The sequence below is a fragment of the Hippocampus comes genome, unplaced genomic scaffold (assembly GCF_001891065.2).
Source record: "Hippocampus comes isolate QL1 unplaced genomic scaffold, H_comes_QL1_v1.1 scaffold85, whole genome shotgun sequence".
NCBI classification, from domain to species: domain Eukaryota; kingdom Metazoa; phylum Chordata; class Actinopteri; order Syngnathiformes; family Syngnathidae; genus Hippocampus; species Hippocampus comes.
Window position 1 is genome coordinate 3,711,902 of NW_017805540.1, and position 17,955 is coordinate 3,729,856.

Here is a 17,955-nt window from a genome sequence, read left to right on the forward strand (position 1 = left end):
ATTCTGTAAAAAGTCTATTTAAAGTTATTTCTCATACTGTGAAGATGATTTGTTATGCATGTGCAGCATGACAATGTGGCCTCCAACATTTTATTACAGCAAATCCATCCGAATCTCAACAACTTTCAAATAGCAGGTTAAACATACAAAAGAAGCTCACTTAACATACTTGCTTTTCTTATTAAATATGTAAAAAGGTCAAGTTATTCACAAATAAAATACAAACATGCAAAAAAAAAAAAATCTCCAGGGAATGCATCATGAGTGGGACATGGAGGGAAAAAAATGTACATTTACCATTCATTAATTATTGACAGCAAACATGTTTTACATTCCTTTTCATTTACACAATAATATATGACTAAAGCGTTATGGTGCACTGCCCAGCTGTCTATTAGTAAGAATGTAATATTAACATAGGGTATACTTACTGGAATATCTAGCGTGGTAACAAAACACTCAATGGACTGACCATTAACACCAGAAACTAACCACTAAGAATCATCACAAGCGGAGTTTTGCAAACGTAAAATGTTGCATGGTAAATCTATGCCAAAAAAGAAAGCCTCTTCCTTCCTGACAGTGATGGCATATTTTTAAGAAGACCGTTTGTGGCGTGTCGTGAAGTTGCTTCAAAGACGTACTAGTTTTGTCATACAATGGTGTTGTATGCACCATTCATGTTGTCTATAGTGTCCATCTTCACATGGACCCAGAAAATAGAAATGTACTATGTCTAAGGCTCGACAATGAGAATAAATACAGCGAGGGTCTCTGGACACATTGTCCAATACACTCAAAATGTCAGTGCAACAACACATGCTGGGCGGAAGGCTAAATAAGAGCTACTGTGAGCCCTTTTTGGGCTTCTTTGCTTATTGCAATCTTGTGGTTAATATTGTGGATATCAAAATGACCCCCAAAAATTTGGAAAGCTAAGACAACGACAACAACTTCAGCATTTGATCGAGTGATACATTTGACAGTCCTGACGATGGTCTGAGCTCTTGTGCGCTTGTGACCACAGCAAAAAGTCACAAAAACACTGAACAGCGAGCGGAAGGGGGGAAAAAAAATGGTGATGGTGCTTCTATTCAGGAGGCGGCATCAATTTGCTCAGTCTTTGAGAGAACAAAAAAACAGGGGAGAAGAGTTCTCATATTAAATATAAGAAAGTGTGTTTGTCAGTATTCGTCCTGTTCCTCCTCCTGCGGATCATCCAGCGCCTCCTCATGACCTTCCTGATCCACATCAGGCCCGTCTCCCTCAGCCAACTCCTCGGCTCGCTCCTAAAAGAGAAGTGCTAAAGGTTAAGAAGGCGCCGTTTGAACGGTGTTCCCCTAACTATTCACCAATACACATGTTGAAACTCTCCTGTGATTTGCTGAAAAACTACCATTCAACTGTATTTTACATTCTCTGAAACGATATTCATGCCACAAGATGGCGCCAAGCCTTGTCAAATAGAAAAGGAGCACTACTTTTTCCTCTTCGTTTTTTTTTTTCCACTGACTGTCACAAGATGATAAAGTATGGATCTAAAATACACACGCTCATCTTTGAAGCATGGTGGAGGTAGTGTCATGGCTCGGGTTTGCGTGCCTGCTTTTGGAACTATTTATTGACAAATTAACTCAAGATGGTAGCAGCAGAATGAATTCTGTAATCAACAAAACCATTTTGTCAGGCAATTTACAGAAAAATGCATCTACAAATGTCTTCAGTAGGCAACAAAGACAAAGTGATTGAACTTGCCATTCCAATATTTTTGGCGATCACTGTATCTCTCTGTTTGCTGTATTTGTTTCACTGACCTGATCGTCCATAGCGTAGAGGACTTCCATTAGCCGCGCGACGAACGGAGCGTCGTTTTCACCCTGTTCTTGACACAGGAGCTCCACCTCTCGCAGTTTGCTGAAGTAGTAGTCCCGTTCCTTCTCCACACCTTCAAGCGCCACCTTTAATGTGTTCACCTACCAACATGCGCACACAAATCATGAGTAATGTGAGACAAGGTTCACACAATGAACATATTCATTATACATTGATTTCAATTTTTTTTTTTTTTGCTGTTTGTCGTAAGGCACAGTCCGGGTTTCGCTGTAGTTCAGGGGTCTTTAATCCTGTTCCGTTTCCCATCACTCCCCGCTGTAACACACCTGGTTCAAATTATCAGATAATCAGCAAGGTGAACAGAAGCTAGATACCAATCTGGATTGTTCCAACCAGGTGTGTTGCAGCAGGGAGAGATGGATAACAGTCAGGAAACCGGCCCTCGAGGAACAGGGTCGTAGTCCCCTGCCGTAATTGGTCAAAACCAAAAATTAAGTGGAGCTACAATGAATTGTCGCGAGCAGTAGGTGATTGTATTCAGAGATGTGTCCATGCGCCAAATAGACACAGTGGATGAAGTGCTGCCTCCAGAAGTGAAAATGTTTTCATTGTCTTGATAAGTCTTTGCTTCTTACTTGCTGCACATTCTAGGCCCAGGTGCCACCCCAGGGCATCATGGCAACCAAGTGGTTGTGCAACTTCACATTTGACAGGCAGGCAGCCGCTGCAGAGACCATGCTATTTTTATTCAAGCAGTGAAATGGGTCAATTTATCATAACATGTCTCGTATAAAAGACAAAAGTTGTGCGGACTCTCTTTCAGATTAGCATGCTGCGACAGCTCAGCCGCAATAAAATATATCCTTAAACATGATTTAACAGCACGTTTTAAGAGGTAAGGAGCTGTGCTCAAAGGCTAAATGGTTGATCGATTAGCCTGGATCGAGACTCAATCATTAGCCTTTTTAAAGTCCTCCAGTGATTATTTAACACCTGCTTAAGAACATCACCCAGTTGCAGATAATATTTTAATGTTCATCCTTTTTAAGGAGATAACGGAATCTGACAGCAAGATGGACGGATTGGAGGTACCCTCTGATAATTTCGGGAGGATGCTACATGACATCTGTGTCTTGAGCTGCATTTTTTTTTTTTATATTAGTACAGTGGAACTTCCCAAAGTCAACCCAATTTTTTGTGAAAACCACGAAGTTGCACAAAACTTTAATTTTGAAACATGCACTAAGTGTCTGCATATCTTGGGAAACCAACAAGCATCAATGGATATCCTCCTGCATTTTGTTTTTTTTCTGCGACACACATTCCAAAGTACGAGCAGCCTCTATAAGGAGTGTTACACAAACAAGATACACCGGGTGTTACCTTTTATGTCAGGCTCACCTGGTCAGTAAGTTGTGTGACCTGCGCCTCCAGTTCCTTCTCTCCTTTGGCGGGAGTTGATGCCGTGGGGATTTTTTTGGCTGAGGAGGGTCTGGATGTTGGTGTCGCTGACTTTGGGGTTGTGGCGCTTGACCTTGATGCTCCTGTAAGCAGTGTTCAAAATTTGTGATATAATGGGAAAATGCTTTCATATATTTTGCTATGCAACATTTGGTTTTGGAAATGGTAGTGGCTTACAAACTAGCCCCACACCTTGTGTGTGCGAACAAACACAGTGAAGCTCAGCCTCTGGCTAGCCAACATCACATATAGTTGTGTGGTTCCAGCACTACATCAAGCTCATAGTTCTTTTATCCATCTATCCATTTTCTGTGGATAATTACTGGTTTGGGGCAAAAGGAGGGACACACTGTGGACTTGTTGCCAGCCAATAGACAAACAAGCATTCACACTCGCGTTTTAAGTACCCAAGAAACCCATCATGCATGTTTTTGGAGAGCGGAAGGAGCAAACCCATGCAAGCATGGAAAGAACACGTGAACCGGACAGGACAGTTGGAGCAGAGATTCAAACCCCAAAACTAATTACCTGCAGTTGGGGAGCTGGCGGCGTGATGGGACTTTTTAGGCAGGTTGAAGATCTGCTCGCCGGGGTCTGGTGGGGGGATGGCGTCCTGACCCTGTCTGGCATCCAGCGGGTCGTACTCTTTGCCATCGTAGTTGGCATCAAAGAATTTCTTGAACCACTGGATGAAGTCAAGATTGTCCTGGAATCTGCCTTTGACCAGTTTCTCCACTGGGATAATCTAAATTGAGAATGGTAAGGAGAGTTTGCCAAGCGAGGGTGCAACAACACTACTGCTGCATGAACGATCAAAACTCACCTTGTCCACTTTCATTCTTTTGAAAGACGCTTGCAGCAGCTTGAAGTTATGAATGTACTCATGTTCCAGTTTGGCTTGAAACTTGACCTTTTTAAGACTGATGCAGCCCGGAAAGAGAAGATCCATGAACTGGCAGTAGGCTGCTCCTGAACACACCAGAGAAGAAAAAAAAAAATGATGACCCAGTCTTAAATGGAAAATGTACTTTTTAATGGGGCTGAACGATTTGGTAAAATAATGCAATTGCAATTTTCTCACTCAACATTATGATTGCAATTTAATTTATATATATTTTTTTCTTTTTCTTTTTAACCTTCCCTGTTGACTTGATAATATAGAACTGAGGTTGAATATCCTTTTTTATGCCGGAGCAGTTTTTTTTTCTGTGCAACAGGGAGTTTTGCATAATGTCACTTTGGTGATTGTGTTTTAATAATTTGGGGATTTTTTTTTTTTTTTTTATGATATAGATTTTTTTTTTAATGACAGAACTTTACCCATGAGTATTTTCTTTTGATGTCCTTTGCGATTAGAAAATTGAATTCTACTAGATCGCAATATCTGTTTGATTTCAATTAATCTTTCAGCTCAACTTTTTAATGCCTTGTATACAAATAGTTGGGCCTCCGGAGTGTCTACCACCAATCGGGTGCAAAATTAAAACAACCCAGTAAATCTTCTGTGATCTATTTCTGCCCAATTGTTATGTAACGGTGGCTTTAATTTACTACCCGTAATTAAAAAAAAAATTCCCCTCAACAAATCATCCAAAAATCTAGCGGAAATTAGCCACAAGTGAGTCAATTTTTATTTTATTTTTTTTAATTTTCACGGTGTACAAACATTATTAGCACCTAAAAACCAAATAGTGTGCTTTTAGTGTGCTGTATTTCCAGGTGACCTACTCCTGTAGTTTCCAGATGTATGTTCAGAAAAGTATTCTTTGATACACCTCCAAAAACTCCCCTTTCTTTGGGATCCCAAAAACAACATTTTTGCTGCTCACCAAGAATAACAACAGCAATCAAATGAAGGGGGGGAAAATGCTTTTCTGATTCACAATGCTTTGACTGTCTTTAGGGTCATTTCGTTTTGCCCCCCTACACCTTGGGCTCTAGTCCTGCAAGAAGAGGACACTGTAGTTGCAACACTAAGAACTGTTCAAATTGTGAAAAAAATGCTATCTGCTTTAAGAGAATCACTGCAGCAGCCTCCAGCCGAGTGACTCGGAATGCCATGAAGGCACTTGTTTCCTTCAAAATTTATTAGCAGCAAGTCACCAGAAAAGAGCAAATCGCAATGAGTGAGAGAAACTGGAACACTGCCACACAGACAGACAAAGCCCACAAACAAGTAACTAGTAGAGAACACAAACAAAGTCATCAAGATGAAGGCATTAGCTGACATTTTAGTGTGTGTCGACAGTGGCTTGAAATTGGATTACTACTTGGTCACAGCGGGGGATGACCGCCTGCCACCTGTTTTTATTTACTTGTTATAATCCCTCAAGGTAGGGTTTTTCCAGGCTTAAATTGAGAGATGGAGGTGGTACCATCCTGACCATGTGCCATGATGTGCATGTATTCTGTAAATTCAATGGACTCACAGACTTTAAGTTAAGAATTCCAATAAGAATATGACTAGTATCATGTTAAAACATTTGTTTATTAAAATTTGCATAATAAAGTCCTTCTCCTCGAAGTCCACAAACTCTTGGGTAAGGATTCATAAAGTGCACTCACAAGTCCTGCAAGGCTTGAAAAAGTGCAGCGATTTAAAAAAATCGAGTAAACGACAAGTGAGCACTGCAGCGGATGACTTGAAGTGGGCTAGCAACTAACAGGGCTAACGTCACCCGACCTTAAATCAGAAGTGAGGCTTGTGTCCTTATTTTGTTCGTCGGTGTATACAGAAGCATGACACCTCCTGTTTTTTCAAGGTAGTGGCGGCTCGGAAGACTAAACAGTATGAGACGAGTGGTTCAGTAGCCCATAAAAGTCAATGATGCTAAAAGGTTGGTTGCTAAGCACCCACAACGTCAATGGTGAAATCAGATACAGTATATCGTTTGAGCCCTTGGCTCCTCTCTGGCAAATGGTTTGCACCTTTTCTTTCTTGACAACGCAGCAGTCTTCGTTGGCTTTCATAACGCTGTCATACCTATAACCATCCCTTTTGTTTAATGTTATTAGACTTATTGACAAGACATCGTCATCATGATATTTATCGTGCATCCCGGTGTGTTTTGGGGCGGCACTTGGTGTGCGTGTGCGACGGACCCGGAGGCGTACCGGAGCTCGGTAAAAGAGTACATGAGCCGTTTCTTCAGGTCTTTCCTGTGCACTGCTGTTGGTAGGACAGTAGTACAGTTGGAGCTCTACGCTGTGTTGAGCGAGGTCAATTGGTCTGGCTGGGGACGGCGGAAAAAATTAGCTGGAGGAGGCCCCCCCCATGCAATTTTGAAAAACACTGCCGTAAGGGGCAATTGAACTCACTTTACGATGCCACACGGAGAACCAGATCACACACAGGCAGGCATGCAAGACTCAATCCGGGGGAGAGGTGAGCATGTTTCCACAGGTGCCTTTGAACTAACTGTTTGGGAGCCCTTCGCGTGATGGGCGCAGAGGGAAAACGTTCCTCACCTGAGGAGAGCTGCTCCACTTTGGTGTAATTCAGGCAGAGGATGTCGTTAACCCAGGCCGTGATGTCATGCCTGCTCATCGTCTCCTGGGTTATTGAGGTAGAATACACGTTGACCGCCATGCCCCAGCTGTGAAGCACACAACAACAATACGTGAAAACCAGTGTGGAAAAGCAAATGTTTTCGTATTAATATCTGTGAGGGAAAACAGTGCTCACTTGTGCCAAAATGTGTGGAAAACAATAGAATAGCAAATTAACACAATGTAAGAAAGCTTCTGAATGCTCAGTACAATCTGTTAAATCCCGTGAATAAAACTCACTCATGTATTTTACCCCCCCCCAAAAAAAATCATCCTAAATGGGCATTTTTCTTTTTCTGTACTCGTGTTAAAGACGGACCCTCAATTTGCTGGTATAGCTGATTATTAAAGGGTCTGTATCACGCGAATCATCTTTTGGACCTTATCGCCATGTTAAAATGCAAATTCCTCACCACAAACGCCCTCAAAGTGCTGCTTTCCTCCATTCACCCATCTCAAAGCAGTCCTGCTCTCTAAACACCTGCCCTGCCCAATTCAAGAAAACAAGTTTGTCTTCAATCTCCTATGTGGAAGATCAAGAAATTATCTGTAACAAAGCAATTAATCCAAAATAGCTCCCCTTGTACTGAACTTTAAAGTTCACACCATTTTATGTAACGATTAATCAACACTGAAAGCCAAACACATCAGGCTGCCTAAGTTTACAAAACAGTGCTAAATGTCATTTTACCTCTGGAAGCCAAACAACAACTCTTCATTGGATTTACTATACAGTATTAAATAAATGTATGGATGGTCGACTGGTTAGTACGTCTTCCTCACAGAGGCAAAGACAAAGGCTGAGTGGTAAAGAAGTCCACTCATATCACATGATCACCTTAGTGCGGGGGTCGGCAACACACGGCTCCATTTAGCGGCATTTAGTGGCTCCCTGGAGCTTTATAAAAAATGTTTGAAAATGGAAAAAGATTTTGATAGTAGGCTAATATAGCTCAAATAGAAATAGATACATGTTGCAGCTCCGAAAAAGGAGAGCTGTGGTGTTGTTTTTTTTAAAAACGCACAATTTATTTATGCTTTTAACAGTCTCGACAAACACAGACAAGTTTGCCTTCTCTCTTCTCGTTCGACTCGAGAGGCGTTCAAAGACAGCCTCCGAAAAACGGAAATTTATAATCACTTCACTGACACTAAGAAAAGCGAAAATAATGCACCAAAACAAAAAATCAAGCGAGGAAATCACAAAATAAATTCTATGGGGGCGCTTGTGAACACACAACAAAGGAATGAATAACAAACAATTCTGAGACAGTCCAGTCTCCTACATAGAGCATGTGTTTTATAGAAGGCTTTTATTTTTTGCGGCTCCAGACATATTTGTTTTTTTTTTCCTATGTGGCTCTTTCAACATTTTGGGTTGCGACCCCTGCCTTAGTGTGATGCCGCTGCTGTGTCAGGCTTACAGCTCACCCATTCCGTTCACTTTGGCGGCACACCATCAGTATCAGTTTGACGGGGAGATATTCCCAGACTCCATGTGAAATGGCTTACAGCAGGACTACATAACGACAGTCCACAAATATGGCATTTGAGGTTACAAACTATGTGAAATAAACTCAATTCAGGGGAATTCAAAGCACATTAAGAAACAGAGTATGAATATTGCCTTTTTAGGAGAGTGCAAATTTCAATTTGCCATTTTTTTTTTTTTAGAAAATGAAAAATGCATACTAGTGCAACAGTGAAAGTTTAAAAAGTGTGAATTAGTTTTGAGCTAATTTAGTGGTATTTTGATTTTTTTTTTTAAATGTTGATTAATATACTTTGTCCCCTTGTAAAAATAAAGAAATTGAAAAATCAAGATGCTATAAAACGCAGGGTACGATTCCAGCTCTGGCATCCCTGTGTGGAGTCTGCATGTTATGCCCGTGCCTGTGTGTTGTTTTCTCCAGGTACTCTGATTTCCTCCCACATTCCAAAAACATGCATGGCAGGTAAATAGAAGACTCTAAATTGTCCCTAGGTGTAATTGTGAGCGTGAATGGCTGTTTGTCTGTGTGTGCCCTGCGATTGACTGGCAACCAGTTCAGGATGTACCCCACCTACTGCCTGAAGACAGCTGGGATAGGCTCCAGCACGTCCGCGACCAGTGTGAGGATAAGAGGATTGGAAGATGGATGAATGGATGGATGGATATTCTATAAAACACTCGCAATGACATTTGTTATTACTAGGGCCCAGCCACTCCAGACTTTTTGAAGCTGATGCCGATCCTGGCATTTAGCATGGCAGGGTAATGGCCTGTCTATTTCTTCTCTCCAAGTCTTTTTTGGCAGTGATGTTACTGATTTTTCTTTCATTGATTCTTACACCTTGCATGATGTTTCTGTCATCAACTGCTGATGATGCCCTGGGTCAACCCGTTCGATGTCTGTCTAAATTGTTGTATTGGCTATGCCCAACGTTTGTATAACACCTCTGATTGAATTTCCCTCCTCTCTCAGCTTCAAAATGTTTTTGTTTTCTCCCACAAACAGTCCTGTGGTATTCATGGTTGATTCACTACAAATGCAGTTTTCAAACATGAAACCTCAAACCAAAAATCAAGCACTAAGTAATGTGAAACAATCAATGTAAAAAGGCAACATCTGACCAATTAGAAACAACCTTTAGGCTTAACTGGATATTCAGATCCTCATCGTTGAACATTGACTGTTTTACATTGTCCTTTAGAATTTGTTTGACTTTACGAAGAAAATCAGCAAAAATCTGCAGATTTTGTTGGGGGGATGGGGTTGAATGAATATTTGTGTAAAAATGTATTGCATATATTAATAGAATGATGAACTACACTCTAGTTCAGTGGTTCTGAACCTGGGTTCCATCGAACCCGAAGGGTTCGGTGAATCAGTCTCAGGGGTTCGACAGAGCCTCTGTCATGGAGGTTAAGATACACCCGACTCAACGTGTCAATCGGTTATGACATTTTGTGTTCATTTTGTGCACAATTAAAAAAAACAACATATACTGATGTCTTTTTTTTAATTCTGTTTTTAACAAATGTGTTTTTTATGTCTTGAATTTGTTGGGAAAAAAATCATTTTTATTTTTCACTAATGAAGGGTTCGGTGAATGGGCATATGAACTGGTTGGGTTCGGTACCTAGGTAACAAGGTTAAGAACCACTGCTCTAGTTTATTTAGTCGTCCATATAGATGCTGTAAAAGTGACAGTTTTAAAACAATACAAAAAACTGTGAAAATAATCAAGATTGGTTGAAGTGAAAATATATTCCTGGTCTCGCTTTTTTTTTGGGCCTTAATCGCCCAGCACGAACGGATCCATAGCAGACAATTAAATCACGGCTTATGATGCTAACGATCATATGTCCGTTTACACAAGGGGGAGGGAACTCCAGTTCCCCAAGAGCCATATCCTGCCTGCTTTAGAGCTCTCCCTAATCCTACACACTTGATTCAAGTGATCGTGATCGTTTCAGGCTTCTACAGTTTGCTGATGAGCTGATCGTTTTGTAGGGAGGGATCTAAAACAGGCAGGATATGGCTCTCGAGGTACCCTACCCCAGGTTTACACACAGGTTTCGCCTGCCAACGAAGCGGATAGTAGCGAGCGGTGTTAGCATGCTTTCTTAGCCCACTGAGCGCACCGCGTCGTGGCCTGACGTCTGCCCGTTGGAGGCGAGGGAAACGTCAAACGTTCAGACGAGAGCACAAACCGTTCTTTTTGTTTGATTGTTTGTTTTTATAATACTGTGTGATTGCCTTCGGGCCATTTGAAGCTAAACGTCACCCATGACGATGGTGCGTGACGAAAAAGCAGTTTTACATGGATTACGGTAGCAGAATAATCGCGGTTGCTATTGCCAACAGGGCCAAAATGACAGTCGCAGAGACGAGGCGGAGGAGGGGGACCAGCTAGGCCACAACAACCCGGGTTTCTCCCATAAAGCGTATATTTTCAACCCATAATGAACCGAATTGTACCTGTAGGCACGCTCCCCTCGTACTGTATTCTTCCTGTAGGGAATAATGTTGGTGCCGTCCGGGCCGATGTCGTTGTTATTCTCTCCATTCGGGGAAAGGGCTTGGGTGGGACCGGGCATTTGCGTCTCGGAAGCGTTGAACAGACGCCCTGTTCGCACTCTCTCGGCCGGGGAAAAAAAAAGACCCGCGAACACCAGGGGTTGGCCGACAAGGAGAAGCTGTGGAGGAGAGCGAGAACCGGTGCAAAGATCCTTCTCGTTTTGTCTTCGCTCGGTTTATTCTTTTGCCAAGATGACGTAGCGGGCACGCTGGTCATGTGACGTCGGCGCCTCTTAGTGGGCAGCCTTCGTCACTCCCACCCAAAAAGCATTGATGGTCTGCTGAGTGCATCAAAAGCACCAATTTGCACTACTGTACGCTTTTAACAGCAGCAACAATGGCCAATCATTCATTGGTGATTGAACAGAAACTTGACATTGCAACGCCCAGAAAAAACAATATTGATTAAAGACAACAAAAATGACATCTGTATTTGTAGCACATCTTACTCAACAGTCTGTAATTAAGTAGAACAGATACGTGTGTTAAAAAAAGCATGGTAACAAGGGTTGAACAATTCATCAAATTCAAATTTATATCGCAGTGTAGAAGAATGCAATTTTCAAATCACAACTCACACAATTTGGAGGGAAAAACTATCAGTCGTTCAGTTGCGGAAGCGTGGAACTGCCAATGTCAAATTAACTTTTTTTTTTTTTACTGGGCTATGTAATTCAAACATACTGCAAAGTTGTTCAAACGTACTGATAGTCATTTGAATGTATTGGTCAAGCAACAGGGTAAATGCTAAGAACAGCTTTTTTTGCCTCAAAATGCCACAATGTACAGAAAAGTGGAACTGTCAAAAAACTAACTGATAGCCACATTATCTTTGATTTTTGTTAGCTAACTGATACATTAAGTTTTATTTTTGTTGCTAACAATTTAATGATCCTTCTATCATTATCCGAACTGCTTAATCCTCACAAGGATCGCAGGCGTGCTGGAGCCTATCCCAGCTGTCTTCAGGCAGTAGGCGGGGTACACCCTGAAATAGTTGCCACTTGCCAGCCAATCGCAGGGCACACATAGACGAACAACCATCAGCGCTCACAATCACACCTAGGGACATTTCACAGTGTTCCATTAACCTGCCATGCCTGTTTTTGGAATGTGGGAGGAAACCAAAGTACCCAGGGAAAATCCACGCAGGCAGAGGGTTAACATGCAAACTCCACACAGGAAGGCCAGAGCCGTAATCAAACCCAGCACCTCTGCACTGTGAGGCGGATATCAAGTCAAGTGCAACATACAGCACAGATGAAATTACTTTCCTCTCTCAACCACAGTGCAAACATGTAGTGCATTGAAACACACACAGCTAAAAATAATGGCAGCAACCTGAACTGCATAAAATACATAAAGACATAAAGTACATACAAGCTTAGCTTATAGCAGATGTGTGCACATTGCAGCATGACGTCTTTGATCCACTGGTGAAAAGGACACTTTGATTCGCTCCTCTTTAATCTATAACTGCTTCGGACAACAAAGTGTCTGCAGGAAAGTGGTTAAGATTGCACGATTGTCTGTGTCTAATGTGTTGTCTTGTATTATTTTGTCATTTTATGTTAACTTTTCTTTTGATGGCAGCGCGGGCACCTGCAGCGGCTCCTCTTGTTGTATGTTGTGAGAGGGAAGAAATTTCATCTGTGCTGTATGTTGCACATACAGCACATTTGACAATAAAGTTGTACTTGACTTGATAAATACATAAATATGAACAAATAAACATTAAATAGCAACAACAGACAACCAAGTGCACTTGTGATCATTGCAGGTTAAAGCTTAGGTAGTGAAATGTGCAATAATTGGATGTCAGATGCTGAGAGAGGCAGGGGTGGTTGCGGGCAAAACATGGAGGGAGTTGAGTCTCCTAACCGTCTGGTGGAATAAACTGTTCTTGAGCCTGCTGGTTTTAGCACAGAGATATCGCAGTCTCCTCCCCCAACGGCAGCAAGTCGAAGAGACTGTGAGGTGGGTGGATGGTCACCTGTGACCTGGATGGCTTTGCGGGTCAGATGAGAAGTGTAATTGTCCACGAGTGGGGGAAGAGAGACACCAATGATCTTCTCAGCTGCTCTCACAATGCGCTGCAGACTCTTTCGGCAGGACACGGTGCAAGAGCCGTACCACACGGTGATGCAGCTGGTCAAGATGCTCTCAATGATGCCTCTATAGATTCTCTCTCTGCCTCTATGGAATGTCTGCATCATGGGGGGTTCTTGCTCATTTTGCGGAGGAAGTACAGGCTCTATATGTATATGCTAATCAGGTGACTCACAGTCACACTTAGGGACAATATAGAGCATTGAATTAACCTATGATGAATGTTTTTGGAATATGGGAAGAAACCAGAGTACCCGGAGAAAACCCCCGCAGGCACGAGGAGAACATGCAAATTTCACACAGGAAGGCCACGAATTTGACAGTACAATTACGCTTTGTTTGGATTTCTGTGCTCGCTGTGGAGAGTATCGCACTTAAATTAACAGCATTAAACTGACAATTCATTTAAAGCACATTTGTTATGCTGTCTGTAGCCAGGTTGGCTTTGCAAATGAGAAACTGTTCTCAATTAATTGCCTTATCTGGAGAAGTACTGGTTAAATAAAAACTAAATAATACTAATAATTTAGTTTATGTTCTTCATTTATTGCTGCATACCGCCACCGATTGTACATGAAATGTAAAGGACCTTAGCTTGAAAAGCATGTTTGTGGCCCAGTAAACTTCAATCACATTTGAGAATAAAGTTGACTTGACTAGACTTGACTTGACACTGAGTGTACGTGCACCAGGGAGCTCATTTCAGACATAACCAAACCAAGAAAATCACAGGGGGTAATACCGATAATATTATGGGCTAGTTAATCTCTTCGTTACGATTTTACCATTCCGTGGAGCGAACAACGTTTCACCAAGATAAGAGTTAAACTTCAACCCAAAAATAGAACCGGATACTTGACAAACGTAAATGGACACCCGTCTTATCAGTCACTTGCACTCCCTCCATTGCTCACAAATAGACTGGCCCTTTTCCCACTGGAGGGAAATGCGATAGCGGAGTTCCTGTAGTTTTGAAAGCAGATGTAGCCGTGGCGAGGAAGCTAGCTAAATTCACGTCAAAGCCACTTACTACTACCAATCAAAGCGATAAATAACGGTTCTTCGAGCCACACCACACACATAACGCTATGTACTAATTAGCTAACAAGCAGCTAAGATAATGGTGATTACATATTTCTGTTCGGCTCCTTTTAACACTTTTGACAGACTGTGACAGCCCACATAGGTCGGCCCACAACGCCGCTACCATCGCTGCAGCTGCTACGCACATGGAAAACGCTACAGCATTTGGATTTTCTCACCATGTTGCTCGAATTCCAAGCAAGTTAACGAAACAAAAGTACATAGATTTGACTCACCCGTTAACTCACGAGTCGCAGATTTACTAAGTGTAGAAAAAAAAGAAGCTCTTTTCCGGCTGAGTCACCCCACCCCTGTAACGCCCATTCACGGCCATCGCTGAGTGCAGTAACGGCACCTGATTGGATAGTATGTCACCGAGGTTACTCCCGCTTGGTCGGTTGTAAAACATCTGTCATTAGATTGACCAATCGCGTACGAGTGCGTTGATGGTTTGTAACAACGGATTGCTTTCTCTCTTGAAAACAATAAATATTTAATGAAGACAATTTTTGCTTTTATCCTTTTTGAAAATCATTGTTTTTATAACAAATAAACACTGATTTGATTTTTGATGTTTTTTCTTTTTACATGTAATTAAGTGACGACTGACTTTTGAATATGCTGAATATATTAATTCATTCATTCATTTTCCGATCCGCTTTATCCTCACAAGGGTCGTGGGGGGTGCTGCAGCCTTTCCCAGCTGTCTTCGGGCAGTAAGCGGGGGACACTGAACCGGTTGCCAGCGACGAACACAGAGATGAACAACCACCTGCGCTCACACTCACACCTAGGGACAATTGTTTTCAATTGAGTGTTCAATTGAGTGTTCAATCTGCCTGCCATGCATGTTTTTGGAATGTGGGAGGAAACCGGAGTACCTGCAGAAAACCCACGCAGGCCCGGGGAGAACACGCAAACTCCACACAGGGAAGCCGGAACTGGAATTGAACCACTGGACCACCGGGCCGCTGTCCTTGATAGTTTAGTACAAAAAAACTTGTTGCACTACATATGTCTTTTATATTAAGTTTGAAAACATGGGATGGGGGACTCAAATTGAACACCAGGGAGCAGTAGTGTGTAATATACAGACAGCTTGCAGTGCGTTTACGACAGTTAATAAATGCGCACTGCTGGGACAGAGGAGCTCAAGTGTGTCGTGCTTGAAATGAAATAGAAAGGAGTTCCCGGGTAAGAGTTATAGTATGATGTCAACACTTTTTTATGCATCGCTGTTATGCAAAAAAAAAAAAAAAAAAAAAACAGCAAGAACATTGTGGTAGGCCAAACTAGTATAGACAGTTCACCACGTTTCATTAATTTATGTCATGAAAAGGAGAGGCTGAGCAGCGTTTTGCAACACTCTTTTTATTGACCTCTTTCCACTGCAGTAACCAAAATACAATTCAGCTCCCTCGATCCGCTCACGACATCCTGCTTACGTTCACACTTGTATGCAAATCAGCAGGCAAATCTAACAGTTTACACTGACATAAATGCGAGTGGAGCACATGAAACAATTACAAATGATAGGGCAGCATTAAATTAGAAATCTGATTATAAACTGTGTAGTGCTGAACATGAATTTGGTTACTCTTTTTAAAATGACTAATTTACATAATTTACAGTAATTCCTCAAATAGTGGCCACCACAATTTGACAATTGTCCCTCTTGAGCCAAATATACTCAGACAAATCCAACAGAAAATGCACGACAGTAGCTGGAGTTATCTCACTTCATATGGATGGACACTACTGTTTCAGTTTAATGCTGATGCCATTGGAACTCTGCAGCACTTATCGAAACCCACCAAGAGTCCTTTGGATGAATTCAAGTCTTTTCGCCAAATTTTGTTCTAATATTGTGTAATTGACATGATTCCCACATATCGTCTCCGTGCTCCCAACAGATGCCATGCTCAAATGAGTCACGAGGTCAACTTGGAAAAAATAAACATCTCCCTTAAATAAAGACTGTTTCCCCAATTGAGTAAAAGTAAAAATAAAAATAATAACTAACAGGTAATGAGTGTCATCAATTCGGTTCATGAGCACAATTGTTGCTGCAGCCCATTAAAGTCTGTTGCTGACCAAAAGAGCAGCACCCACAGAGTGACATCAACTGTCTTTTCCAATATATTCAAATTACTTATGGTACTTTTCCTTTTTGATCATGTTATTTACTTAAATACTGGCCGTGCCTTCCATAAATGATGTGCCCAAATTAGTTACGGGTCTGATCAGGACAAATAAGTGCCCCCTCAGATAACAAAAAACAAACAAACAACAGAAGTAACTGTTTACTTATCTCAGATCAATGTTCACACATAAACATTTTAGGAGTAAATTGCTGGGCCCATTTGAAGTCTGATGCTAACCAAAAGAGCAGCCACAAAACAAACAAGCGCAGAGTCTTACCACACACACAGTATTCAAAATGATCTTGGACTGTGTTTTGATGATAAGCATTCAAAGTTTTAACTCCAGTTTGACATGACAAATTGCACTCTAATGCTTCCCCATCTGTAGTTAAGTAGTAGTCACTGTGAGCGGAAATAACTGTAATTATCACATGACAGTAATTACATTGTTTCACTACATCTTAGGTTTTACTATGATTTTTTTTTCCAGTTAAAAGGACTCACATTGCTTTTGAAAGTTCGCTACATGCTCCTATGATGGATGGCTTGACTGAAGTCCACTGAAATGTCATCCAAGAAGCTAAGGCAGTGTGTATTATTATTATCACTAACGCATCGAATAAAGGTTTCAAAAACACCGTGACAATAAGTGTAAAAATGAATTGAAAGACAGTACAGTGGAACCTCAGTTCTTTGTATGCCCGTATGAGGGTCTTCGATAGAGCTACAAGTGAAGTTTAATATTGACATATTCATTTCATTTCACCATTGTTTTGTATTTCAGATTGCTAGCTCTATCTATCTATCTATCTATCTATCTATCTATCTATCTATCTATCTATCTATCTATCTATCTATCTATCTATAAAATTTTGGAATGGCAAGAACAGATTAATTTCCTAAAGAAAATATTGCTTCAGGTTTCCTACGATTCGGTTTTAGTCGGACTACTTGGAACGGATTACTCACGAAAACCGAGGTTCCAATGTAGTGGTAAAGTCTGACCAGTTTGGCACTGTGCATTTAAGAAAATACAACTCAAATGTAATTGTATTGGATCAGAAATCATAGGAGACACAGACACAAAACAGTACATTTCTACATTGGCTTAACAAGGCAAATGAAAACAAACAACAACAAAAACTAAGCACGTGGTTGATGTGGCACCTGTGGTATAATAACAATAGACCGCGCGGTGATTATTAATCTCTTGATTTATTCATTGGCTCACAGTTTCACCTTAACCATGAGGTTGGTTAAAAATATATAGATTCTTTACACAAATGTATATTCTATGCTATAGAATCCAGGCCAGTGTCGTTGCGTCCAGTGTTGTCACTTATTGTTGCTTTTGATATTGCTTGCCCTGCCAACAAGAACACAATTATGTCATTAATGGGATCACCGGGTGTAGTAATATTCAACATTTCCATGTCAAGCATACCATAATTTTTTAGCCATGATATACAGTGTATATCTTCATCCATTTTCTGATCCGCTTACTCTCATATGGGTGTGCTGGAGCCTATCCCAGCTGTCTTCAGGCAGTAGGCGGGGGACACCCTGAACTGGTTGTCAGCCAATTGCTGGACATAAATGTGTGTGTGTGTGTGTGTGTGTGTGTGATGTTTTTGGAATGTGGGAGGAAACTGGAGTACCTGGAGAAAACCCACGCAGGCCTGGGGAGAACATGCAAACTCCACACAGGAAGG

The 17,955-nt window shown here is 41.4% G+C and overlaps 2 protein-coding genes across 10 annotated transcripts in view; both read right to left on the bottom strand.

The window, feature by feature from the left end:
* Positions 1-63: 63 nt before the first annotated feature.
* On the bottom strand, positions 64-14,437 carry mapre2 (microtubule-associated protein, RP/EB family, member 2). Of its 2 annotated transcripts, XM_019878936.1 has the most exons (8): positions 14,336-14,436; positions 10,809-11,026; positions 6,763-6,890; positions 4,118-4,263; positions 3,823-4,039; positions 3,235-3,377; positions 1,815-1,973; positions 64-1,289 (listed from the first exon to the last, which is right to left on the bottom strand). In XM_019878936.1, exons 2-8 carry the CDS (start codon positions 10,925-10,927, stop codon positions 1,185-1,187), a joined length of 1,017 nt encoding a protein of 338 aa, XP_019734495.1. In that variant the 5' UTR covers positions 10,928-11,026; positions 14,336-14,436; the 3' UTR covers positions 64-1,184. The 2 variants fall into 2 exon arrangements, with proteins under 2 accessions (XP_019734495.1, XP_019734496.1); XM_019878937.1 differs by lacking the exon at positions 10,809-11,026 and having other exon boundaries at positions 14,336-14,437.
* Positions 14,438-17,439: 3,002 nt separating this feature from the next.
* dtna (dystrobrevin, alpha) overlaps positions 17,440-17,955 on the bottom strand; it is a 33,335-nt gene continuing 32,819 nt past the window's right edge. For all 8 annotated transcript variants that reach the window (XM_019878930.1, XM_019878928.1, XM_019878935.1 and 5 more), the window contains one exon: positions 17,440-17,609. The gene's annotated coding sequence lies outside the window, so the exon portion shown is untranslated. The remainder of the gene's footprint in view (positions 17,610-17,955) is intronic.

What these genes read in the sequence shown, in the direction of transcription:
- mapre2 (XM_019878936.1), bottom strand. Translation starts at nt 10,927, where the DNA reads ATGCCCGGTCCCACCCAAGCCCTTTCCCCGAATGGAGAGAATAACAAC. An exon ending in CGAGGGGAGCGTGCCTACAG is followed by an intron (nt 6,891 to 10,808) that starts GTACAATTCGGT and finishes TGTGCTTCACAG; the next exon opens with CTGGGGCATGGCGGTCAACG. An exon ending in TCTACGCTATGGACGATCAG is followed by an intron (nt 1,290 to 1,814) that starts GTCAGTGAAACA and finishes CTTCTCTTTTAG; the next exon opens with GAGCGAGCCGAGGAGTTGGC.